Source organism: Patagioenas fasciata, chromosome 4, assembly GCF_037038585.1.
Source record: "Patagioenas fasciata isolate bPatFas1 chromosome 4, bPatFas1.hap1, whole genome shotgun sequence".
NCBI lineage: Eukaryota > Metazoa > Chordata > Aves > Columbiformes > Columbidae > Patagioenas > Patagioenas fasciata.
Genome location: NC_092523.1, coordinates 15,045,633 through 15,066,578, shown reverse-complemented (window position 1 = coordinate 15,066,578; position 20,946 = coordinate 15,045,633). Strand labels below are relative to the sequence as shown.

Below are 20,946 nucleotides of genomic sequence, written 5' to 3'. Positions count from 1 at the left end.
TGGCTGCCCTCGGTTAAGTTCACTCGGCAGTAACCCCAGCTCTGCACTACTTGTGCACATCTCCTGAAGGAAGCCAGCAGTCATGTTCCAGCGTGTAGCAGTGAGTATGAAGAGTGGAAAAGGACTCCAGATAATAATCCTGAACAAACCTAGTACAAGCACATAGACACATCCAGAGACATCCTGAGTCACTGTCAGCACCACGTTTCTGTGGACTCCACTGTTCAATACATACTTGCTACTGTGTTCACTTGGACTGCACATTTGCTAGCTCTAATTCTCAAAAACAATGCATGTTTTTATTTTAAAGCACAGCATTTGTGTTGAGCTAGTTAATATACTCCTGCATGTAACATATGCAAACAGTCAGTACAGTACAAATACCACATGGATAATATTGTCATGAAAGGCACAGTTTCAAATCTCTGCGATGATCATAAAATTAAACACTCTCATATTTTCAAGAGTGATGACAGACCAAATTCAGAGAAAGACCTAACCCATCTCCCAAATGGCTAGTTTTTGAATCTAAACCAAAAATTCAGATCCTCAAAACCCTTGTTCAACTACTTTCCAACCCTCCAATTTCCATCAGAAAATTTCCTGTGCACCAAAATGTCTGGTTCTGGTAATCAAATATTTCCAAATCTCAAATTAATCTTGAACTTCACTGTGCATCTCTTCTTCTATCCAGAACAAAGATCTGACAATGAAGGGCAAGAGCAATTTACAATCTTTCTCCAAGGTATCTGAGGAGGAAGAAGGTGATTATGAGACTGTGAGTTCTTCCACTCTGGAGGCCATCCATGCTTTGAGAATCCTTCCTGCCAAACCTCTGCAAGAATCTGAATATGCAGGTAACTTTTGCTGACTGCAGAAAGTGAGCTAAACTTCTAGATAAACAGGAACAGTACAGCCTCAGGTTTTTCAGTCTGGGTATTTTTTAAAATGAAATGGTTGAACTGAAAAATAAAACACTGGTGGGCAGGAATAAGAGAAGATCTTTATCTGCGTCTTCATACTCAACAGTTACAATTATTTCCATTAGATTATGTTAAATTAATAATTACATGCTGCTTTTTTAATTTTAATATTACCCTCATGTGAGAAATTCCATGATCCCATTCCACCTGGAATGGGCAAAGTCCTGACTGGTCAAACCCACAGCCGTTTCAGAAAAGCCCACTGCTATTCAAGCCTAGAAACCTTTAAGATGGAAAACATATTAAAGAATATATGAAAATTTCCTCCAGATGATAATTTGCAGATGAAGAAGTGTAGTATTCTTTTGAAAGGCACTTTCTGCCACTTTCAATAGCAGTAATAAGCAATTACTTTGAGTATATTTCTCAAGTATTCTTAACCTTGCAAGATAGTTGCATTAATCAAATTCTGGTTTACTAAATCCATTCTAAGTCACATTTAATACCCAAACATTAATTAATATCCCGTTTCTGAAAGTGAAATATCATCCTGACTATGCATTGCTCAAAGCCACTACAAAAATTCTATAGAGGCTTTAAATCAGTAAAAAACTGGGGGGAAAGCCTACCTGATGGAAATCAGAAATCAAAAATATCTGAAAATATATGTATGGATGTAGATGTAGTTGTAGATGTAGATGTAGATGTAGATGTAGACGTATGAAATCTTGCTCCAGTTCACATCAAAATCAGCAAATATTTTTCTACTGATTTTTGTGGGAGTTAGTTTGATGCTTTTAATGTGAGTAAATTTATCAGTGTGTTAGCAGATCTGAACATTCAGATATTCTACATGACGTTCCAAAGACTCACTTGAGCATTTATTTGGAAATCTGAAGTTAAATATCAAATGCTATTTTTATCTTGGTTATTAGTAAAGACTTTCAGGCAGCAGTCAGCATCTTTTGGTTTTTTATGTAAGACTGTCCTGAAATACCAAAAAGACACCATTTTTGGTCTGCAGTTTCAGGGCAAGCACATTGAAGAAAAGCTGTTGTTTTTCCTCTGTGTTATCCCCAGTAACTACAACGTGGCTGGATACAAGAGTAAGGAAAGGTCTGAAAACGTTTTTCAGAAAGACAAAACTCAATGCTAACATCCCATTTTGCCTTCTTTCCTAGACAAATAACAATGCCCTTGAGATATAAAATCAATGACTCAAAAACACACACCAGTGTACAACCTGTGCATTTCTTTTAGATTGATATGGGTGCAGTATTTATTAATGCTAAAGTAAAAATTAAAAAGCTCTCTAGAGAGCAAACACCCCAGGCCCTTTGCAAAACCAGGACATTGCAATGGCACTGCCAATAACAAAGGTTCAAGTGAAAAACAAATTCACTAATCTATCCACAGTTTGGGTCTAATGTCTAAATGTCTGTCTTAACTGTGTACTAGACTATGCAGGATTATTATTTACCTTTTTTTTACCACAGTGAGGAAGTCAACCATAAAGCTATTACCAGGCCCATGCTTATGTCCTCAATACAGCTACTAAAATACCGATTAAGTTCTGAAGATGAAAAAATTAAAATGTTATAAAAATAGCAAGATCCAACCTGAAAAACATATTTGGAACATGAAACCCTCTTCTTCTTAAAACATAATATTACTGAATTACTCAGGCTTGCTCTTTCTTCCTCTTTTACAGATAAACGCTGTTTAAGGCCCTCAGGTACCACTTCCCCAGTGAACAGCCAGCACACAGCTAGGCCCCCTCCATTCTCAGCTGTAAGTAGAGATCTTCAACCCCAGTCACAAAGAGATTTCCCCTTTTCTGTAATATCATTTAGAGTTAAGTGCAGTCTGTGTGAAGTCTTAGCCACATAACATTTGATTGTACAAAGGTCGCACGAGTTCCTGTGAGCTGTTCCTGTTGCGCTCTGCACCAATGCCCTCACCACTTGCTTTCACTTGGTGGCTGCTGGGGATCTACCGAGCATTAAAGGCATCCAGCACTGTTTCTACTAGCCATAGTTTCAAGGATGATGACTAACATCACATCTTTATTTTGTTCTATTAACAGAAACACATGTCTGTTCTGGAGGAGAGGAGCGTGCCAAGTGTTAGAGGTATGATAATAATTTAAAAAAAAAAAAATCTACCCATTTCTGCAATCAGAAATAGAAATCATTGTTTCCATATTTAGCTTTTGTACATAAGCAGAGATTGCAGATGATAGAATAGACATGGTTTTCAGAATGGCAGCTGCACTGCAAATTTTGCAATACTGTTTCAACTAGCTAACATCAAAGTCATAATTTACAAAAGGAGATATATTTTATATCATAAGATCCCTGTGCCTCAAGGGAACGGGGGCCAGAGTCAGGAGCAGGGGGAAGGGCATTCATTTTAAAAAACAGGTTTTCCTTTTCCCTGCAATTAAAAGGACACGAGGGGGATGGGGTGGGGTGGAGCCCGTGTCTCCTGAACTGTTCCACCAAAAGGTTGCAGGAGCCCTGCTATGCTTTACTTCTCCTTCTTAAGATATCACGCTTTTTGGTTCCCTTTCTCAGGCATTTTGCATGAATACATTGTAAAGCATCATCTAATAACTATTTTTAAATACTAATATCAACTTAATTATGTGGTATTTCACCTAGCATCTATTTTTTTCTCCACTGCTTTAACTGTAAATTTACTTCAAAATCCTATAATTTTGAATCACAAATGTAGTTTTGCTTTTTCTTTGCTCTGTTTTGCTTCTTATGGTGAAATTGGAGACAAACTGCTATCTTATCCTTCAGGAATCTAATGAGGTGTCCAACTATTTAAAATCCTTTAATTGATGGTTTTACTCAATCATAAGATTATTTTGAAAGCAGTTTCCTATATGCTTTTCTATATACTTTTTTATATTTCACATACTTTAGAAGTAGCAATATCTCATGAAGTCAGCCACTGAAGGATTAAATATCTGGTTAACCTTGAAAAGGAATATTATTTCACTTACCATTTTCAAATCTTTGAACCATAAGCTAATTATGGTCAAAAAGAAAGGAATTGCCAAGCCATGAAAATATGATCCTTTCCATGTTTGCTGTAATGGCTTATTTTCAAAGAGTAAGTATTATATTCAATCATCCAGAAAAATAACGCAAAGAATTCCATATAAACAGATTTTATTTCTTTTCCTTTTAGTTCATATTATAATACAAAACATAGAGCCAAATAATTCCTACAGATTGTGAGAAAGTAAGCACTAGAAAGTTTGCAAAATGAAAGTTTAGATTGACTCTTACGAGCAAATCCTTATGTAACTTGCAAGAAAGCTGAATTGAGAGAAATTCGAGTAACCCAGCTTCAAAATCTGCAGAACTTGGTAGGCAAGCACCCACTGACAGTTTGCCAGTTTAGATAAAGCTTCAAGTTCCCCCATGATTCAGTATGCTGGATTTCCATGTGCGTCTGTCTCCATGAGATGTGTGTTGACATTAAGAAAGACAAACCAAAGCGCAGGCAAGTAAATTAACCTCTGCACTTTGAGAATGCAACTTATATGAATTTTAGTACATCCTGAGCCAACAGTGCTTGTAGAGGACTATTATGTTTAGATAATAACTACACTGTCATTAAACGTATCTCAACATTAATTCTCATGCCCGGTGCTATTAAGTGGCTTTGCCACAAGATGGCATAAACAGCACAGAATTTTTGTCAACAGTTATTTTCTAGAATTGTTAAACATTTAACATTAAACATTTAATTTTATCCAGAGCAATTTGTCATGGTTTACTTGAAGGAGAATGTAAGATATACTATAACACTTTCTGCATTAATTAGGCTTTCAGTATGTAGAACTCACGAAAATATTTTCAAAATAAAAATCTAATCTAGAGTAAGATATGAGGTGTCTTATTAGTAAGATGTCCTAATGTTCATTTAAATAATCTGTCATATTTTTTGAAAACAAAAAAAATATTAACTTTCATTACTTTTCAAGATTTTTATAAATCTCTGTATAGAAAAATCAACAGACAAAAACGCATCCCAAACAACCTGATAAGCATATATTTGTAAAGTCTCTGAACAATATTTAGATTTACAATGACTGAATAAATGGCATCCTCAGATATTTCGATCTGAAAGCCAAAGTGAAAACCAAAGTTTGCCCTGTGAAACAAAGTTTATTCTGCTTTCACTTTAACTGAGTCTTAGCTACGTCACCTATGAAATGAATGTTTGTGAGTGGTATCAAAAAGATGTATTGGCTACAGCACAGGAAGATTCTCAACACTCTAATCACCATAATTATCTGAGTCCACTTAGTCTTGTGCTTTACATGGAGAAAAGCACAAATGGTTGATAATAAGTTGCACCTGAATCCACCTGTGAATCCATCCTTAAAAAAAACGCTAAATAAAGTACAGATCAAACCAAGTGCACTTCCAACAAGCCTCATTCAGAGTCCATTGGCCTCATGTGCAGAACAGCTAACAGAGGGAAAAGGCATTTTGGTGACCTCTGCCTTAGGTCCAGGTTGTGGCTTGCCTCCGTTCCCACACACAGCAATCTCCCACTGAACCTCCGAAGCTTCCAGACTCTTCTAGGTTCACAGAAATTAATGCTCCCCATGCAGTAGCAGGAAAAATTACAGAGATGCAGATGTGACAGGCAGGATGAATGCTGTGGGGACAGAGACATGACCTTGAAGCAAAGTGCTCTGGAGGTAGAGCCGGGGGCAGGGGGATGGGGCTGGAGTGCCAATAGTAACGATGACAATACCAGAACAAAGCTATACTTTTATTTGCGAATTATATGGGTAGCACTCTATTAACAATTATTAATAATTATTTTTAGGAGAAAGAATGAAAATACATGGACCCCAGGTAAGCAGAATCTGTCATTAACTAAAATTTTTACAGGTCATTTTGCCATTTAATATCTTTTTAAAAGCAGGTTGCAATTTTGCTAAGTACTATCTAAAGGATAAGAGAACTCACACCTGCAGTCCTACATTCTCCCACTTACTTGCATTCCTGGTTTATGTAGACGTCTTTTACCCCTCAGTGATTTTAAAACGGCATATTGAAGTATGATGTTCTGTGCTGTAGAGTACATAAACCCTTTGACTGCTGACACAGGCATGTCTGCTTAATCTAAACTCTTTACATTTCTCTTAGTAAAACAAGGGAAAAAGCTTACACAGGTTTTTGTTTCCTCTCTTTTCCAGGACCCTGTGCCCCCCCCACGGTGAGATCACTTAAGAGGTCGCTTACCTGCGGTCCTCGGGGAACTCAGTGCTAATGAACGTTCACATCCATCTGTACCGCTCATTGTAATGAGATGACTGGAAGTGAGCCGGCATCCCTTTACTGCCTGGCTCTATTTGGACTTTTTTAGGTTCTTATATGAAATCAAGGAGAAAAAAACATGAGCTGTAAGTATTTGTAGCAGGAGCTCAGGTCTGTATCCTCAAAAACAACTTGGCTGAGCCTACAACCAAGTCAAAAGCCTAGAAATCTTGAATCGGGTTCAACTCAGACATAAACTGTTGGGAAAAAAAATCTTTCATCAATTTGTATTGGTGCCTTAGGCTCTGTTGACTGTGATAATATTGACTTCATTGCCTCTTGAATCCTTCTGCCAATTGTTTTTGCTACAAATCTAAATGGTATCCATAAAAATGAACTGGAATATTGCCACTTACTTTCACAGCAGATGGACCAAGCTGTATTCCACATAAATATTTCTCTATTATATACCTCCCCCTCCCTCCCAAAAAAAGCACACAAACAAACAAACAAACAAAAAACTAAACAAAAAATAAAAACAAAACAAAACAAAACACACCACACTTCTTGCCCCTTGGTCTTTTCAACTTCAAACAATAAGTGCTACAATTGAGACATCCTTCCAAAAGGTGATCCAGGACTGACAAGCATATTCCTCCATGCTGACACTGACTGCTGTAACAGCTATAAATAAGTTTAAAATATTATTAGCATTACAGACATACTCGGGTTATTCCTTAAGTTAAAATATGAAATAAGACTGTACAAGGACAGTGTAGCTTCACAAATTCAAAACTATAAAAGCACAGAAATAAGAACATCCTCATTCCATTACTCGACAAAATTTCACTATTTGTTTCCATTTGTATTACAGTGGCCAGAATGGCTCTTAATTCTCTCACCTGACTTAATTTTGGTTTGTACCGTGATAATGCATGAGGTTCCCTCCCCAGGAGCCCACTGCTGAGGGGCAGGTCTGCAGTACAGCATGGATGCACCTCCACTTCTGCTCACCCAAGCTGTCTGTGCTACAATTCCCAGCTGGAGCTGGGCTGTGACTGGAAGGTCTCAGAGCACGGGCAGAGCATCCCCACATCTGCCATAAAACACTGGGCACGTGTTAGCTGTGAGTGTTCTGGGATGAAGAGCATTTTTTCCTGTGTCTGAACTGCAGTGTGTTCCCTGGCTGGGCCTCATTCACAGCCATATCCAGAAATATCAACACTGGAAAGCTGTACTTGGCACATACTGGTGAAGCGCACAAAAGCAGTATTACATGGCACGTAACATAGCATGGTAATGTCTTACAAATGTAGAATATTATCCAAAATTACTATTGCTATTGAAGGGCCCAAGAAACTCCTGGATCTGAGCTAAGCTCAGCACAAATACATTGAAATGCCCTGGTAAAATTCCAGTGTTTTACTCCTTGAGTTTGCACTTACACCACAGTCCCTACACTTCCTTTATTCTCTAAAAGTTCTTAAAATTCTCCTTTGACTTCTGTAGGCCTCTGAAGACACTGCCAAAACAGTATCAGCCCCTTCCTCCTGAGCCGAAGATAAGCAGCCAGTTCTTTCACACGAGGAAAACGCTCAGCCAAGCTCACACCTTTCCAACGTCAGCAAAAGCCACAAGGTATGGGTACATTCCTCATCTTTATTCCCTGAGAAGCAAAACACTCTTCCCGGTCAAACCACAAGACTTTACCTCCATTGCATCTCTGCTTTTACTTAAGAAAAAAAAAACAGTTATTCTTTAGACAGCTGCAAATAATTGAGAGAAGTGGTATTTAGTGTAATGTGACACTTGAACTTTTTACAGGAAAAACTGCCAAAATAATGGTAAAAAAATAAAGGAATAGAAACATAGGCAGAACTTTCATGAACCCTTTGCTTAAGGTTTATTTTTTTCTTACTGAAATTTAGAAGTTTTGCAACCACTTCTAAGCGGAAACAATTGCACTTGCTTAGCACAGTTGGTGAATCAAGTGATGGGGAAATACACTGACTACACCAGAGATACAGAAATACACTCCTCAGCCCAAGGATGTTACATTCAGTGAAAGAAATTACTAATCTGTAGCCAGAGTCCTTCTCCAGCCCATGAGGCCAAAACATCCAGACTACGAGTTGCTTCTTGTCCTTTCCATCTTGCCCTCCTCTGTCATATGGCACCCAGGCTCATTTTGCACCCTGACATGGCAGTGTGGATGAGCACTGAGTCCTGAAGCACAAACCACTTGTGTCCAACTGTATGACCAAGCCTATGCATATGTCAGGTTACGAGTCTGGTTGCTTCTTTCACACAACACATGAATCTAGTCAGATGAGCATCTATGTACAGTGCTTGCTGCCATGTAACCAGATGCGTATGTTTTCTTGCTGTGTAATCAAAATGCACATTCATAAATGGAGATGGTGAGAAGAGGAATGGCAAATATCCAGGGGCCACAGAGTATAATGCTCAAATGCCTCTCAATGAAAACCTATTGCAGCCTGAAGTTTGGGCACAGCTGAGCTGTGTCAATCACATCCTTCTTTAAGTTGTTTCAATTTCAGTTCATCAGGATGGTATTTCACTTCATTTTACAAGGTCACTACAAATCCCATGGAGAGAGGAAAGCTTACAAATCAATGAAATAATTTAGGTTAACTGTAGGTTAACTATATACTTAAGGACCAAGCTCTAAGTACAAGTTGGTTTGGTTTGTTTTCCTGAATGGTGCTTAATTTTTTTAACGGCTTAGGTTCCAAAAGCTGTTGGTTGTTAAATCATTTTATTAATATGAAGTAGCTTCATATTCAGATGTTTGACCTGACCTATAGCTGCAAAGTTCCAAATCCCATGACTGATACCATCCCTTGGAAGGGCAGCACATACCTTGAAAGCTCTGTGAGAACTGTCATAAGCCACGTTTGCCAGCAGACATCAGTATGCAGAGCACTTGGACTTGAAAGATTCCACTAAAAGGCCAAATTCTGTAATACTAATACATGCCATTTCTTATTCTAGAAGTAAAAGGCAGCAGCAAAAACGACCGAATTCCATTTCTCATTGCAGCTATAGATATCAACATATTTCTAATAGTTTGTTTGATTTTTTTATTGTGCTAGGTTTTCTAATCATGTGAATAAGAGAGGAGTGGCACAGGCTAAGACCACACATGACCTGGGGAAGGCACTTCACAATTTTCCCATACAAGCACTTCACTCAAAATATTTCTCGCCCATCTTCAGCCCAGCCACAGCTTTGTAAGGAGAAAACAGACGTATGAGCCGCAGCGTGGAGGAGTACGGCTGTTATCAGCTACACTGTAAACAAAGCTGTCAAACCGCAGATGTGATTTAGGAGTGCAAGCCCTGTTTTCCAACAAGATTTGGAAGACTTATAAAATTAAACACATCACTTTATAAATAGCCTCATAGAAAACACAGGCATGTGCAGGATCCTAGAATGTATCTCAGAAGCCTTGGTGAGATTTAAACTTTAACATGCCTGTGGAAAGCAGGCCATATAAGTGCCATGTCCCCTCATGGTGGCCAGCCCTGCCAGCACACCTTTATTATTGCTTAGCTTTGCCATGCATCCAATGTCCTGAATATAGGCTTTCACATGTCAAATAATGACCTTGGAGACCACGCTAACAACTTGCAGAAGCTAACACAAATGCCAGCTATCCAAACCCTAAACATTCCCTCTCCTTTCTCTTAGCCTCCCTCAAAATTTCTCCTAACAGATCATTCTCAAGTTTCTTGCCTCCATAACCCTCCATACTGATGTCTTCAGCACAGGTCTTGCACCTGTGCTGAAGAACAACATGGCCAACAGCATCCTGGCTTGTAACAGCAATAGTGTGGCCAGCAGGACCAGGGAAGTGATCATCCCCCTGTACTTGGCACTGGTGAGGCCCCTGTGTTCAGTTTTGGGCCCCACGTGACAAGAAAGACACTGAGGTGCTGGAGAGAGTTCAGAGAAGATCAACGAAGCTGGTGAGGGGCCTGGAGCACAAGTGTGATGAGGAGTGGCTGAGGGAACTGGCGCTGTTTGGCCTGGAGGCTGAGGGGAGACATTATGGCTGTCTGCAACTACCTGAAAGGAGGTTGTAGCATGGGGGGTGTTGGTCTCTTCTCCCAAGCAGTAAGCAATAGGATGAGAAGAAAAGGCCTCAAGTTGTTCCAGAGGAGGTTTAGATTGGATAGTAGGGAAAACTTCACAGAAAGGGTTGTCAGGCATTGGAACAGGCTGCCCAGGAAAGTGTCTGAGTCACAATCCCTGGAGTTGTTTAAGAGACGTGTAGATGTGGTGGACTTGGCAGTGTTAGGTTAACAGACTTGATGATCTTAAGCATCTTTTCCAACCTAAACAATTCTAAGATTCTAAGGAAGAGACCCTTCTTGTCGAACAAGTGTTGAAAAACAGCTCCCAGGGTTTTCTATACCACCTCTTCCTTTCACATTCTTTCTGACTGATTTAGCAAAACATCTCACTGTCATAGTTTCTCAGCCCAGGAGGTAAGCTAAGCAGGGACTAAATCCTGGAGCCTTCAAAAAAAACTACTAGATTCCTATCCATGCCTTGTGTTGCTGAATAACTTCTAAAACCAAGTCTTCTATCTCCTTTATTATGAGATACACCCTGCTAAAAAAACATAAGTGTTCATCAGACCCAGGACATCTAACAAAAAATGTCAGACTCAATACACTGTCCCTTTCCGAGGGGAATATTTTCTGATGATCCTTTACAGGAAATGAAGATATTTCTGTTGATCAGTATATAAGGAGAAGGCAGAAAAATACCTAAACACCTGCTTGAGTCAGGACTATGGGGAGCATTCTCTATTCTTCCTTTCCTGGTTTGCACCTCCATTCCTATACAGTTTCCATTGTGCCTCTGCGAATGTTTCATTTTTTAAACTCTTCAAGGAATTTACCTCCATTTATAGCTGACTTTAAAGTTCATAGTAAGACATTATGGCATGAGATGAAAAGCAGTGAAGAAAGCTGATAATCATTCATATCTCTCTTCCCTTCCTCCCAGAATAAATCTTTAACAAAGACTTTTCTCATTTACCATAATTAATTCAGTGGATGCTATTCTTTTTTTATGGAAGTCTATAACCTTTTCCTGCAAATAATTTATGTAAAAAAATAACAAGCCTCTGAATTTCTATAGCAGTAATAAAATCCTTCCCTTTCCAAGGGCTGTTAATTTTCAGTGATGATGTAATCAAAGTATTTAAGTACTCAAAGTGATTTTTATTTTATGGTAATGAAATGTTTTGCATATAATTCTTTCTTTTCCAGACATCTATCTGTTAAGGAAATAAACGAAGTAAGTAATCATCTTTGTGTATATTATGACCATAAAAAACATACACATTCCATGGCTTCACAGCCTTGCTTCTAACAGTATTTTAGCCTAATAAGTAAAAAATACTATAAGAATCATAGTAGCTCTAGGTCATAAAGGTATCTATCTTTAATGTGTGTAGCATTTCCAACACCACTACTTTGTGAATGGTAAGGTCAGTTTCTGAAGTCGCTTGCAGAAATAAAAACATACACACAGTGCAAAGCTACTTTCCCAAGTATCCACATGAAAGTTTATCTCATAACTGCTAGATGCTGTGGATGCCTATGGACAATGAGCAGCAGGAGAGATACTTTCTTTCAGAGAAACAGAGATTTCATAGAGATTTTAAAAGCAGAAAACTGAAATTATAAGATTAACAGAGCAGTAACAGTATTACTCTGATGGAAATGTGAGGCTACCTCAAAAATAACATGACCCTTTTCAAGAAGAGAAATAAAAAACTGACAAAATTTATACCCAGAATGAACCTTACCTACTATCTCCCAGCTCCCTCCTCCCTCTCCTCTCCTGTCTCCTTCCCTAGGGCCTCTCACAAGCCCCGCAAAAACCCTCACCACAGCTACTTTGCAGCTTTGCCTGCAAAATAGCTCCAGCAGCCACCGAGGGGGCCACCACGCTGCCACTCAGGCCTCTGTGTGGTCCTCTGGCTTCCCCCAGCCCCACCAGCAAGGTGGGGACCATGGCCACAGCGATGCTGGTCCTCGCCGTCCTTGAAGCCCAGCACAGCCCCGTACAGCACAGCCCTCCTGCTGAAGCTCACACTCCGCTATGGCCTCAAACCTCCCGAGCCACGAGCAGCCCAATAAGCCCCAGAACATCCCCCAGTTCATCTCCCACTGGCTCCATGCTCCAGCTCACAGTCGGTCTGCAAAGCTCCACCAAGGGCAGCTGCAGGCATCACCGAGACGTGTGTCCTCTCAACAACAGCAGTGGCTTCGAATTCCCCTGTCTGACAGAGCCTAAAAGGGCTCTTCCCTCCCTGCCTGCACCTCCAAGCTGACCACCTCTCCTCCCAGGACGGCCAACAGCAGCCCTGCCACCACCACCCTGCACCAGCTGCTGCAGCCAGAAGCGATGCTGGGAATGCACCTATACACACATATAAAGCAGAAAGCAGTAACTTTTACAGAGAGACTGGTTAACAGCAAGTTATGTTTTTTTTTTCCAGGTCTCAGTTTCTATAAAAATGTTTTTAACAAGTTCCTTCACTTTCTACTCAGGCCAATGAAGTAAAGCAGAGGAAATGGGTTTAGCAATAAAGGGGTTTAGTTATGACAAGTGGTTTCCATATAAGATGGATTAAGAGATACAGTTCTTACAATAAAGTGGAGTATTAAAGGATTTTTTTAAAATTCAGATAGGTTATAATTTATGGCATTTTGTGTTTCTTACTGAATGTTCTATTTACTGCACTAATATGTTTCTACTGTATTGGGGATTTTTTATTTCATTGCAAGGGAACAGAGGAAACGAAGGAATCTCTATACTATTTAAGCCCTGCCATTTCCTACCACAGTGAGCTGTAGTGCAAATCTATAGACTAGTCTAGCTCTAACTTTCAAATCCTTTGAGCTTTTCTTCTCCACCGATCTGAGTGGGAGGCTGTCCTAAACCTCACTCCTCCCATGGTTAGAAAATCTTTTAGTTTGGAAGATCATTACAAAAGATGGTTTGATTGCAATATTGTAATTAACACTTAATGCTAAGAAAACTATATATTGGCAAGAAAGATAATATTTTACCACAAAAAGCTTTGTCTTGTCCTAGATACTGACTCATTACAAACCAAATGTTAAAACACCCCCAAGAACAACAAATATCTTACATCTGTAATTCATATTTCTAGCTGGGCACTGCACAGCTGCACAAATACTGCAGCTCCTAACAGGCTCTTAATTCGGCTATATCTTAAGGAGAAACACTGTATATCTCAGAATATGGAAAAGATCAAATTCAATTTGGATCACTTCCCATTCATATAGATCTGAATACATAAATAGGTTCAGTGTGACCTGGAGGAGGAAACAAGAGTGTGCCTTTGTCAGGGTTTTAGACATGAAATGACAGGTAATAGGTTTGAGAGCAGGACTGTCCCTCACCAGGACCCAGACAGGCTGTAGGAAAGGGCCAAGAGGAGCCCCCTGAAACTGGAAAGGACAAATGCAAAACCCTGCCCTGGGATGGACTAATCCCCTCGGCAGCAGCTCTGCTCAAAAGGACCTGGGCACCACGGGCCACTGGTGTGCCCTTGTGGCCATAAAGGCTAACAGCACATCGAGCTGTATCAGGTTAAACCGATGCACAACAGCCATCAGGAAATGGTGATCATTGCAGTAAGCCATATGTCCTCTTATACCCCTAAAAATTCAGTTTTCATTGTTGCCAGTGGGCTGAGATCAGCAGTCAGCCTGAGGTTTTGACAGTGATCGGGTATTAATGAATGATGTCTATAAATTGTTTTTAAATTAAAATATAGTTGAGTCTGTTGGGGTAAGTTGATAATCAAAAGAAAAATATTTACTGTCTATGTTATCATTTTGTTTAGGCACCTGGAAGAGAACAAGGTTAGTATTTAATAATATTATATTAATTTCTTGTCTTTCATATTCCAAGAACAAAATATTCTATCGTTAAAATTCCAGCTGAAGTAATCAGTACAGGAGCGTGACATCTATCCTGCTATGTAGCATCAGGCTACTTGGCTTTGTGTTTAAATGAGGAAGAGACACCTCCCAGGTATATATCTGCTGAGAAATGAGAGATTCAGAGTGACTCCAACTGCTGTGGAAGACATAGTGGGAAAAAAAGGAATCTAACTTGGCATTAAGTACAGCTGTTTGGGATACCACATTTCTTCTAGGAAATCAAAATCTTAAGGTTCTGGGGAAAATAAGAGTGCTGGAATTAAAAAAAAAAAAAAACACACAAACAAACAAACAAAACTGGAAGGAAAGATATCCTGAAAAGACCAGATTAATCTGATTTGCACACATAACATCACCCTTCTCATTTTGCTCCTCTCCCATAATCTGAGGGTAATTTTGAAAGACAGTTTTTTGAAAGCTTTAAAAAATCCTTATCTTTTAAAAAACATGTCAATTCTTCAGATACATGTACAGCTTTAGAAAAAAAAAACAACTTAAGCCACTTTCTGTGTATGCATGCATGAAGGTCCATGAAAAAAACGTTACTCTGAAATACTTTGAAGATAGATACAGGTTTTTTATGCTGTTTACACTTTTGTGTTAATGACTCCATAATTTCCTCTGACATTTTCTTGCACAGATTAAGGCAGAGTTTCCTGATTTTCAGCTAGAAATAGTACTGACTGCATTAATGCATTTGCTGCGTATCTATCCTGCGCTATAAAATGGATTTATGAACCCTCTGCATTCCACATTATTTACCACTATCTTAAACCATATTTGGCATCAGCAAAACCTGTAACATTCAGTGCTAGTATAAATGTTTCCCGCTGAAATAATTAGTTGACTCATTTAAGCCAGACTGATTGCAGCTTGCTAGGTTTTTTTAGTGAACTGCCATACAGGAATTTAGTTTAGTTTATTTATTTCACTGGAGTTGCTAGATACAGTCAAGTTACACGTAAGTGGAAATAAGAAGTTCTTATTCTTTTTATTCATAGTTACAGATTTGGGGAAGAAAGCTGAAACATCTTTTCAAGCACAACAGTACACACCAAAGCATCATTCTGAAGCCAGGTAGGAATGTAAGAATTTATTGAGTTTGCACTGGATGCTTCAAGGACTAAAGATTCTGTCCTAGAAAATAAGATTTCACTATGCAATAAAAGATGCTATCACTTTCTGATGCCATGTAGTGATATGTTTTGCCCTGATGCATGACAATAACTGTCTTTGGGAATTGCTTTCAAGCTGTTGTAATTGCACATTCAATTTTTATCTTTAATAGCATACTACTATATTACATTTTTGCCCCCCTATCCATGATAGGGCGTTAAATATACTGTATAAAGAAGCTCTGCCACCTCCAGCCTCAGCATTTCCTCTTCCCCTTATTTTCAACTTTGTATATACAAGGAAACATACTTGGTTTTTCAAAGGCCAATTATTCTTCCATAGAAATCTGCCACTGTTGCTCCTATTTTTCTTTTCTAACCTACACAAATCTTTCTTTTCTAAACATGCATTTAAAACTACATCCTCCTAAAGTACTCAACAAAACACAAAAGTATAGGATAAAGTATTAGGAAGTATATGAATGATTTAACATCATTCCTAGACAAATACTGAATCTCTGAACTATCCTTGTTTACTACGATGGCATCTCTCCAAGATTATTGTCTGGAGTAAATGTGACAGTATGTGTGACCCCAAGTATTATGTTTCTTCTTGTGTGGTACCAGTTGCTCTGTTATGTGAAGTTATTTGGTCAGTGCTCTTCCCAGTGTAACCGTTCTAATTAACAGCACAACAAAATAGCAGCTGGGTACTCAGCAGCAGTCTAGAAAATCAGAAAGGACAGGGAACAACTGCTCCCTTGGTCTTCCTAGAAAACGACTGGGAACATCAGGTGAAATTAGCAGGGAATGGGCTCAAAATTAATGAAAGCAAATTGCGCTTCACTACACATGCAGCTAAAATGTGAAACTCTTGCCAAATACTCGTGTGGAGAGCAAAAATTGATATAACTTCAAAAAGCAGCTGGTGAAATTCATGGAAAAGAAAACTGTAAAAAGATGCTAAATACAAAATTACCACCCAAAACCCAGGAAGGCCCAAAGCTGCAATCTTTAGTGGAGGAAGGGCTATTCTAGGGAAGCACAGCCAGCCATTGATCTCTAATTTGACTCTTACTTAAATACTGCTGCTAACAGAAGTACTTTTCTGACGTTATTTTCATTCATTGCTTTTTCCCAGCCTTCAATGTACACGGAGCTCTAAAAACGTTCGCAGCTCAGGTAAGAACTAGAGATTGCTTTGAAAACTACACCAGATGTAGACAAATAAGAAATGGATCCGTGTGTACATCTGCACTGGGAATTTTCACTCTGCATAGTTAGTGCAAAGGGATTGTTGAATAAAGCAAGCACAAAACAAGTAAAACAATGGTACAGTCAATTGAAGTGAAGAAACAAGCAGAGAGTTCCTTGCCTGGCTATACCCCGTGCCTGGTGCAAGCTAAGAAATGCCCAACCTGGAATAGGAGTGTTAGACCACTGCAGATCCCACACCCAGAAAAGGAAAGGGATTGGGACAAGCTACTGAAGGACAATGGGGAGAGGAAGGGAAGGCAAACTGCTTGAGCACACAAAGAGACACCACAGAGACAGAGCACGCTGTGAGCACAGCCGCCTCTGCTCCTCCAGGCAGAGATGCAATCAGCTGGGCTAAATGGAAGCTACAGATGTTCAGGACATTACAGGGCAGCTGCTATGGGTTTAATGCCTTTGTGTAAACTAACAAACTGATCTTTGAATAAATTGGTCAGGATTTATCCCAGATTCCTAGAGGGAAGGATTTATAAATGCCACTATCAGGTTTGTCAAATAATTATGGTGGGAACCAAGACTGGACGGTGTAGTTTCAGCTAAGGGAATATACTAGAAGCCAAGACTAACACTGGTGGGTGCCCTGCCAAGAAACACCCTGTGGTACAGCTTGCCCAGGCACCATGGCAACATCCCTCTGCTCATTTGCCCTGGATTTCCGTAAGATTGCTAGAACTGAATGCCACACACAGCAGCAGTTTCATTACATTCATACACACACTGTCTCTCTAATGTTAAAGACAATACTTCTACAAGGACTGTTACAAGTTGTGTTAATTTTTTGCTGTCATATCATATTGTATCTGTTGTCCACCAGCCCCTCTACGTAATTTATTTTAGGAAAACACAGCCTCATTAGTGTTTAACCCCACATTGCATGTGGCTCATCCCTACCTTTCAATATATTTACATCTGTTTTAAAAACCCAGGACAGAAAAACACCCCAGCATCTACTGACAGACTTCTAAAAAGCAAAATCCCTTTATTAAACAAATTTCATTATAAGAATTGTGTAAGCAAAAGAAAACACTTATGATTCTCTTGTGTAAACACCATTTCTATTTTTTAGAAATGCATACGAAAGATAAAAGATGCAATAAAGGAAACTCTATTTGTCTTACGTAAACAGATTCACTGATAAAGAGGTGTATCTATATCTTAGATGGAGTACATGTAAATGACATGACCTGGGTCTATTTGGTGTTTTGAATGTCATTAAAATGCACTAGCCAAGCTACCTCACACTGGGTGTCCATTCCTTAAAAAGAGAGTTCATACCCAGGGGCTTTGGGGACTGAGGAGCTATAGGAATCATCCACGCTGGTAACTTCCTTCTGTCCTTGACTACACTTACTATACTTTTATGTTCTCCCTTTAAGTGCCCCTGCAAATGCCCTTTCATATCAAAACCCCTACACTGTGCTGAAGCCTATGAGTTGCATAATGTGAATTTATGGTAAAAGTAAATAACACCAGGAAGAACATATGGACTGTTTGTTCAGAGCAAGCAGGACCCACCTTAACTTCGGTCATTGCCAAGCTAAACAAGCCCACCTCCCCCAGCTTTGTTTCACAGCTCCCTGACTCCAGTGGTGGCCCCTCACTGAGCCACTTCTGGTTATCAACATCCTTCCTGTGCTGGGGGTCCAATTCCACATACTCTCCTCTGGATACCTACAAAAAAAATCTGTCTCCACAGAATCCACAAAGCTCAAGTAGGTCTCTGGTTCCTGCTGTTCTCAGTCAACCCTCGGTCTTTTTCCTAGGTGCCCCACAGCCATTTCCACTTCAGGCACTTCCTATCCTCCCAACCACTGCTCTGGGTCATTCAGGCTCTCTGGGACAGCACAATCTCCTTTTCCCTCTATAAATTCCTCACACTCATGAAACAACAGGGACAGAACAAACAACTGGCCTTTTCACATGCTATACTATGTTTCCTTTCAAGCCCGTGTTAGGATTAGAAAAATATTTAAAGAAGAAATACTAATTTCATTAAATTTATACTAAATTCCTTTTTTACCCTCTGTAAGTAAATATTTCTCTCTGATTGTTTTAGCTTTTATTGTTGAAAACAATGTTTTTCTGTTCAAAAATATAAAACTTTCTTCCTTATTTTCTCATTGAGCTGTTGTTAACCAGGCCCAGACCATGAGCATTGAGAGATAATTTTCAACTTCTTGTCCCACAGTTTAAAACATACCTGAAAAAAAATTACAGAGCATACACAGCACCAGTCACAAAGCAAACATGGTCCTGGCTGTGGGGTCTCTTTTTAAAAAACAAAGTATCTGGGGATAGCCACCAGAAACGCAACGTGAACACAAATGCCAAAATCAGGATGCAACAAGCTGAACAGTGACATACTTGCATTTTGACAACTCAAAGTGGTTACAGAAACACAGCGTAGATGTCTGGTCACAGACCCTTTGAACAGTGACTTCATTTCTGAACGGACCATCGCTGTTTATCTGCTGAGATCAGTGGATGTTTTTTACTCTTAAAAACAAACATAATGCTGCTATAAATCAGAACATGGTACATGTATGTGTGAGACTGTGAAACGCAGTGAAAACTACTATTCTTCTGTAAAATAATGTCTCCCAAGTCAAATTTCTTCAATATTCTGTCATACGTGATGTATGGACAGAAAAATAATAAACTGATAAAGCATGAAGAATTGATAAAGCACAATGAAATACTGCTTTGGCAAACACTGCTGTCTCTTGTGACAGTAACCAGAAGGAAAAGATGCATTGATAACCACATTTTTCTCATTTACTCTAACAATAGTCACTTGGTCATTTCTCCCACTGGCATTGCATGAAACAAACAAAAATGCTTTCTTTTGTAGAGCAGGATATGATGGGTTTTTATCTTCAATTAACCATTCTCCCCCCATGCTGTGCTCCTGCAACGTGCATTTGATCTATACACTGAAAGTCCACTACTGCATATCCCAGGCTGTTTCTGCTGCATCCTCATGGAGCTCAGCCCGAGCCTCCCACATTACCCCACACTCTGCGTTCCCATCCCATCCCCTGAACCCACACGGCTCTCCACTGACATGGCGAGCTGGGTCTAGCTCGGAAACAGCAGCCCTAATCTACAGACGGTAATCATATTTGCTTTGGGAGGATGGTTTTCAGCTACCTAAACTCCCTCAGTCAGCTGCCTCCTCAGCAGCGCAGTGCGGAGCTGGAACATGCAGCAGGGGCCACCACCTTCGTCTTCTACTTAATGCCACACCAACCTCACGTCTTGGTCCTAAATTTGTTAAGTGAAACAAGTCACTGAGCCGACTGAAATTCATCAGCATCTGAATCCTTTAAGTTTTCAACAGCTTGGATGAAACAATGCTGGCTTGCAATGGGATGACAAGGGGCTTTAATATGATTCAACATAACAGCAGCTCCAATCCAACACAAAAGGTGAAAGAACAGAATGAACTGTTACACTTCTAAAATACAAAAGTCCCATATTTATTATTTTACTTAGCATTTGCTATGTTATTAGTAGCTTATCTTCAATATATTTTTTGCTATGCTTATGTGCTAAAGAACCTGGCAGAGTAATGACAGTTGAAAAACATCAGGAAACTAATGTGTTAAATCTCTTGGGGCATGAATCTGAAAGCACTGGTGCTGCACTAGCGCAAGACCAGTCATAACTGACAGCTCTTCATTTTAAAGGTTCATATCACAATGCTGCAAATGCTGCTCTCAGACTTACTTAGTAAAAGCGATAGGGTAAAATGAAACTGTAACTTAAGTTTTAAAAATACAGCTTTTTTCCTTCTGAACTTACTTTTACAGGGTCCACATTATATGCCGAAAATTTGTCAGTGAAGAGGTCACCATCTCCTACGCCATACACAGCACCCAGAAACAAATCAAAACATTCACTTGTAGAACGGGAAATGCAACCTTCTACCCAACCCACTGAAAAGGTAAAGAACCCTTCGCTTCATAAAGAGATGGGCTTTAGAAAATTGGGTTATCACTATAGGGCACACATATAACATAAGAACTGCTGTTTACTGAAAATATTTCCCCAAGAAGTTAAATGGTCTGAAAGCTGTGGGTATCCAGCATCCCTGAAAACAGTCCAATATGAGCTCTTGAAACCACAGGTAAGAATTCATGTCTCATTTGATTCAGATTTCCTAACAGGGTGTCTCGATATAGACCCATTGCAATTATTTTTATAAACTGTGCTAAATTTGCTTAAAATGCAGAGTAGATATAATCTGTTTGCACTGCATTTTGCTTCTGCCAGCTGTGCTTAATTCCTATACACTGATTATGCTGTCTTAAAATTA

General features: G+C 39.4%; 1 protein-coding gene across 1 annotated transcript in view; it reads left to right on the top strand.

Annotated features, from left to right (window-relative positions):
* CLNK (cytokine dependent hematopoietic cell linker) overlaps nucleotides 1-20,946 on the top strand; it is a 38,186-nt gene that overhangs the window by 10,319 nt on the left and 6,921 nt on the right. Inside the window, exons 2-12 of the mRNA XM_071808341.1 lie at nucleotides 695-857; nucleotides 2,635-2,714; nucleotides 3,010-3,055; nucleotides 5,784-5,812; nucleotides 6,157-6,176; nucleotides 7,727-7,855; nucleotides 11,524-11,551; nucleotides 14,139-14,157; nucleotides 15,240-15,315; nucleotides 16,495-16,535; nucleotides 20,441-20,574. Coding sequence (XP_071664442.1) covers nucleotides 695-857; nucleotides 2,635-2,714; nucleotides 3,010-3,055; nucleotides 5,784-5,812; nucleotides 6,157-6,176; nucleotides 7,727-7,855; nucleotides 11,524-11,551; nucleotides 14,139-14,157; nucleotides 15,240-15,315; nucleotides 16,495-16,535; nucleotides 20,441-20,574 — 765 coding nt within the window. The remainder of the gene's footprint in view (nucleotides 1-694; nucleotides 858-2,634; nucleotides 2,715-3,009; nucleotides 3,056-5,783; nucleotides 5,813-6,156; nucleotides 6,177-7,726; nucleotides 7,856-11,523; nucleotides 11,552-14,138; nucleotides 14,158-15,239; nucleotides 15,316-16,494; nucleotides 16,536-20,440; nucleotides 20,575-20,946) is intronic.